The sequence below is a fragment of the Camellia sinensis genome, chromosome 10 (assembly GCF_055761805.1).
Source record: "Camellia sinensis isolate YWXY chromosome 10, ASM5576180v1, whole genome shotgun sequence".
In the NCBI taxonomy this organism is placed as follows: Eukaryota; Viridiplantae; Streptophyta; class Magnoliopsida; order Ericales; family Theaceae; genus Camellia; species Camellia sinensis.
In genome coordinates this window covers 160,205,312-160,211,977 of record NC_138970.1, presented here as the reverse complement: position 1 = coordinate 160,211,977, position 6,666 = coordinate 160,205,312, and the positions used below count along the sequence as shown (strand labels likewise).

The 6,666-nt window shown below is 30.6% G+C and overlaps 1 protein-coding gene across 1 annotated transcript; it reads right to left on the bottom strand.

Moving 5' to 3' along the window:
- Positions 1 to 908: 908 nt before the first annotated feature.
- LOC114282610 (S-adenosylmethionine decarboxylase proenzyme) lies at positions 909 to 2,383 on the bottom strand. The gene has a single exon (XM_028225315.2). It carries the CDS (start codon positions 2,213 to 2,215, stop codon positions 1,136 to 1,138), a length of 1,080 nt encoding a protein of 359 aa, XP_028081116.2. The 5' UTR covers positions 2,216 to 2,383; the 3' UTR covers positions 909 to 1,135.
- Between the last annotated feature and the right edge of the window lie 4,283 nt (positions 2,384 to 6,666).

The window sequence follows — 6,666 nt, the reverse complement described above, 5'->3', positions numbered from 1 at the left end:
CAACAACAGTACAATCTTAGTGCATTTCAAAAACTGTATCAGATCAGCAGCATGTCTCCTTAAAGCTACATCAAAATCTCTCTTCTTGATCCTTTCCCACTACATTTATCAGATCTTTTAGGTCTCACAGCACATGAACAATATACCTTATCTTCAGGCATTGCAAGTATGTGCATGTCTCGGAATCCTTGTATCCAATTTCATATCATATTTTATTATCCAAAAAATTTAATTAAATTAAAAAATAAAATAAAATAAAGTACTCACTGCAGTGATGATGATATATGGGTTAGGCTAACGTTAATTCAGCTACTAGTAAAAACCATTGTAGTCAAAACAAAAACAAAAACAAAAAAGTGCTAATCACGGGTTCTTATCTCTTCAAAAAAATTGGACAAACACGGAAGCCTCTCAAATATTTCAAGATTTCTCCCTGATTTTCGTATGATTGATTGTGAGGGACAAATATTTGAGATGCTGCATGCTTCAAAAGAATCATGAGCCAAAACATTTGATCTATTGGGTTTAGAGGCTCCAAGCGTTCAAAACAAACCAACATTGCGCGGCTCACCATCTCATAATGGTAAAAATACGCACAACAAACACAAACTACAGTAGAACCCTAAAGATTTGGCTAAACAATACTTCTTCATAGCCCCATCTGGTAAGTCTAGAATCCAATCAAAAAACAAAGTGACGTTTTGAAAAGTTGGTAAAAATTTGATTTTTTGATTTTTTTTAATCTATTGTCTTTTTATGAATAAAAAATATAAAAAATAATATGACTCAAAATAAGTAAAAAGCTAAGCTAGCTTTTTACTGGGTTGCCAAAGCACATCAATGATAAGTTGAATAACAAAAACAAACAAAAAAAAATAAAAAGAAATTCATCATGCACAAAAAACATATTCATATTAATAAGTTTCTCTTATAAATACCAGATAGTCAACTAAAACCACAGATCATCGAACCGCAACAAGCACAACTGGAAAGAAATCAAATCTAAAATCCAACTTATTTAAATTGAAAAAACACATAATTGACAACATAGCAGAGAATACTGCTTACTCCTAAGAACACTTATTTTTTTGTAGATAAAGAAAGCATATAGGTAGATAACATAACCCTTGAAAAACTACTCCTTTTCTTCTTCATCTTCGTCTTTCCAACCACCCTTCAGAATAGATCTAGGAGATCCACAGCCAACAATCTTGACAAACTTCTGATACACAATTGAACCACCCATTCCAAGCTCTTCATAACTCACATCTCCGAGGCAGTAGCCCTTCACACCAAGCAAACACGTCTGCTCCACTAGTGACTTCATCCCAACATCAGCATGCACAGCTACAGAGAATTCACTTGGAAGAAAACATGCCAATGCTCTCTCCACCAGATGGTCAAGTTTCACAACTTTCAGATCATATCCAACCGTTTCAAAGCTTGCATAACTGAAACCATCCTCCGGTGTAACATGAATGGTTGAAATTGCAGCTCCTTCAATGGAATTCATGGAATAACCGCAGGGATCAAAATCAAAATCGCATATTTGAGAATCTGGAAGAATCTTTCTTATACCAGAGGAATAGGTCATGACAGCAGCAGAGCCGGATTGATTTTTGTAGAAGACAGAAGCCAACTCCTTGTCCAAACCAGTCATACACATTTCCACCGTGTAAACAGGTTCACAGCAGTACACCGATTCAGCAGAAGCTGAGTAGACGTGCCATTTCTGCTGTTTGTCAAAGCTGCCCATAACATAAGCATCACCACCTGAACCAAGCTTCCCAAAATAGCTATCAAGAACTGCAACTTCTTCTGAGAAGCTACGATGAGGAAATGACTGAGCTGCAGGAAAATTGAAGCTCCCTCGGGTATATATCACTGATCGTACAGTGAGGGAAAGAGTACCAGCCAACTTCAGGATAGGCGGGATTGAAAGAAGCAACTTTGTCGTCCCACATGTTTTGATAATGAACTTGTAAGGATAAACAAAGAGGCTCGACTCAGACAGAACATAAGAGTCGACAAGGTCATTTGAAAGTGAAGAAACAATAGTGCACTCAGCAGGTTCAAGTATTTCATCCAACTGAGATTTGGAAAGAGAACGAAGGCCCCTTCCTTCAGGATCAGCAAATATGCTGGGCTCAAAAAAGGAAATTTCAAGCCTCTTTTCATAACCCTCAAAACCAATTGCAGAGACTGCCAAAGCCATGTTGACTGAACAAAATGATTAGAGCCACAAAGAGAGAGCAAACAAAAAAGTGGTCGATTGAAGAAGAAAAGGAGACAAGGGATTAAAACTAAAGCAGCAATATTATTTAACACCACGCCAAATGACGTGATGGGGAAACCAACTTAAGCGATATCAGGATGGTTTGCGAGCGCACTGCACATGGAAGAAAAAAAATAAAATCACGATGTTAGCAATAATTCTTCAATTATTATTGTCACAAGGAATTCCAATCACAGGCAAGTATTATTACCATCAACCAGAAACTTACGTTGGAGTATGCAGCAGATCTGAATTTCTTGATTCCACCGTTGGGACGAACGTCTTCAATGCTGTATCCAAGGGGAGCTTCGTAGAATTGAGATTTACTACTACTACTAGACTTCTTTCCACCTTTAGACTCCATTATATCATTCAGTCTTCCCTGATTAGACATTAAAAACAAAAAAAGCGCCATATCAGAACTGATTATAAGATGATAAAAGTAGAGCCATTCGTCTCCCAGTAGAAGTAAAAATGATTAGAAGCTGACCAGAAAACTCAAAAAATAATGTCACTGCATGGGTATGAACATTTACATGAATGTAAAATTGCTTAAAAACAGTAGGTCGCAAAATACGAGATGAAAATATAGAAAGCATAAAACATATCTTCCATTGTCTTGAAAAACAAAGGAATATGTAACATGAAGTATAATCAAAAGAAATGAAAAAATAAAATTTTGTTATTTCACCATGTTAATTCTAAATACAAAAACTTTATACAACATACACGAGCCTTGTCATCAAAAGTAAGTTCAAGCAAGAAACACAACTGACAGTTTGCTCATTGGTTTTGATAACAGTAACTAAATAACTTCAATGAAAATAAAATAAAAGGAGATAAATAGAAATGTGAGCAACTTGCTCATTCATTCTCACTGTATGCAGGGTTTTGATATTGGCCATTACATATCGAATCGCCAAGTTCGTAATAAAATTTTAGACTACAAATACTTTATTCACTAATATATCAACTGATATTGTCCGATATCAACCAATATATGACCATATCGTCAAATACCAAAACATATCTTGGTACCGTTATTTAAAAACATATTGTTCAAAATTATAATATTGTTACGCAGTAACAAACTCCTATAAATAAATTCAAAAAAATAACTTTTTATACCATGATATCTATCAATACAATGAAATATAATCTAACTCATGGGAGAAGCATTCCATTAAAAAATAATAATAAACAAAACATAAGATGCATGACTGAAAATACAGAACCATCCCAAGACACCTTTACTACGAAAACCTCCAACTTTTAAAAGCAACTCTGACGTCAAAAGGACATGAAAATTTAGTCTACATTATGTGCCAAGACATCAAAGATACAACTCTAAACAATCAAGTTGCATTATAAAAATATAATAATAAAAAGAATATGAAAGACATACATGTATTTTCCTCTCTTTTCCCTCAAACCTAATCGGAGAATAGCTTTTACAAAACTTTATAAATCTTAATTGACCTCGATAACCAAAACTCCACGGTACAGTTTCAAAGCAAAACATATAAGTACTCAAATTTGAACATAACCAAAATCGCTACATAAATTCAACAAACACCAACCCGAATCCATTACACATATGCATACATATTTATATATGAAGAAAATTAACAAATCTTGAAAAACAAATTCTCAATACAAACAAATCCAAAATCAATAAAAAAAGAAAAAGAAAACCCTAATCTAACCAACGGATACAGATCTAAACAAAAAAACACACAAAAAAAAAATCATACTTACAAATTCAGAATTCGAAATGGAACCAAGCAATCACCGTATACTCACGAATCGACCTTCCACAAACCCTAGAAATCGCGAATCAGCATAAATCAGAAAACAAAGAGTATAGAATCACAAATACAGATATACATGTATGTAGAGGTCGTACTTACAATTGAATTTGAATATAAACAAGAATAGATATGGATTTGCGTAGAAGAAATCGAAACCCTAGATATTGGAGGACCGCTTGGCTGTTCTCGTTTTCTATCGCGATGAGGGTGAGAATGATGTGACCTCTCGCTCGGATGCGATTATTTATAGTCCGAGCCAATGACTTGATTTTGAAATTACCGCTATGCCCTTGAGGTTTCGTGTGGACTTTCCTACCAACCAAAATAACTAAATTGCCCCTCTTATGTAATCCAAGTCATTAAGGAAAGACCAAAAAAAAAAAAAAATGCGAAAATTAATGGAGATAACTTACTTTACAAAAAAGGAGATTTGGATTATTTTTTAGGATATGGTGTGGGTGTTGTGCGGTCATTTGTACATGTTTTGGGGTTTGTTTTTTAATATTTTGAATCGTTTTATTGAGTAAAATATATTTATAAAAAAATTAAGTTTATTAGATATCGTTAATCTTTATATCGAATCTTATTTATATTTAGTTTTATACTTCAAATCAAATTTGTTACTTGTAAATATAAATGTAATTTGATAAAATGGTTAACGATATCCAATCAATTTGATTTTTTACAAGTATAATCTACTCAATATATTCTAAAACATGAATTGTTCGAATTATCAAAACAGACCCAAATGATCGCACAGCAATGGCTTATGTGCCTCCTACATAGCAACCACACTACATCCTTATTTTTATTGGAGGTTTTGTTTGGGATAAGCTCCATTTTATATTTCATCTTTACATATTTATTCATATTCATCGAATTTTAATTCGGATTCACGTTTATGATTTGAATCGTCTACTTCGTAGACTTATAGTAAAAGTTAATCATTCAAAAAATTAACAAACAACTATAACACAGAAACAAATCATATTTTGTTTTATAAAATAGATACTTTAAGTTTACAATCTTATTTATTGTTCATTTTATAAAACAAAATATGATTTATTCTTATATTTATAAAAATTGGATAATGTATCGATAACCTTTATTGAAGGGTATATGAGATAGACAATTCGAATCATTGATGTGAGCTCAGATTGGGGTCTACAAAAGGGAATGAGGTTACTGTTGTGCCTTGTTCCTTAATTAGAGGTTTATTATGAGCTTATTTTTATGATTCGAACCGTTTATTTTATAGGGTCCGTTGAGTATTTTATGCCTACAAAAAATCATGTTAATCGAATATCAATAACTATATAATCAAATTATAGTTATCATAAAAAAAAATTAACAATAAGTTTTTCTTTTCAGAAATAACATAAAAAAATATGCAATTCAATCATATAGTTATCAATATCCGATTAATATGATTTTTGGTAGGAATTAAGAACTCAACGAATCCTACAAAATGAATAGTTCGGATCATAAAAATAAGCTTATAATAAACCTCCAATTGAGGCACAACAATTACTAATGTGCCAAAGGTACAAGAGTAACCCCATTCTCTTACAAAAGAGGTATAGATGAGTAGGAAGAGATAAAAGTATGGTAAGGAGCTCATTCCGTTTTGTTTATTTTGTTGAAAAAAATAAATCTAAGATTTTATTGCAAAAATATATTTTGTAAACACACGAAATTTATGGAAATTTTCATTTATTTGGTTATATTAGAATCTCAATAAGGAAAATCTTCATTAATCAATATTTATTTAACTTTCATATATATAGACATATGTTTCTATACATAATAGATATCGTATTTGTAATGAATTTTTCAAATCTTTGAATTATTTGGTTATATTAGAACATCAATATCAAATTAGTTATTTTCATTTTTTAGCTAAAATAGTGAATAAATTACCAAATTTCACCTCTATCAAACTAATTATCAAGTTAACCATTTTAATTTTGATGGTTTTGACTCAATAAATGTAGCTAGTAGTTTACCTTAGCCAAACATTTAAAAAGTATTTTTCCTGTTTGATTTGAATTTTCATAATTTACTTTTTAGAAAATTAAATTTTTTTATTTTTCATATTTTTTTAATTTTCACTTATTTTTTTAACATTCTAAGATTTTTTTTTTTAATTTTTAGATACACCTAACATAAATTCACTTAAAAAGTATAATATATGTGAAAAAAATATTTAAAAAATTCACTAAATACCAAAAATATTATAAAAAAAACAAGAATTCAATACATTCTTCGTATTCTTGTGTATTTATTATTTTTTAAAAAATATTTTTTATACATTTTTATTTTTAGATACATCTAAATATGGTGCATCTAAAAAAGTAAAAAAAATTACTTAAAATTTTAAAAATATACACTAAAAACAACCCCAAAAAAAAGGGGGAAAAAAAACAAAAAATACTTAATTTTCAAAATATTGAATTTAGAAAATTAAAACCAAACACACTGATTACTTTTTATATTTTAGAATTAATTGTGTTAGGTTTATTAAAAACTAATTATAAATTGAAATAAATAAAATAATATTTAAATAGTATAGAAAAATAA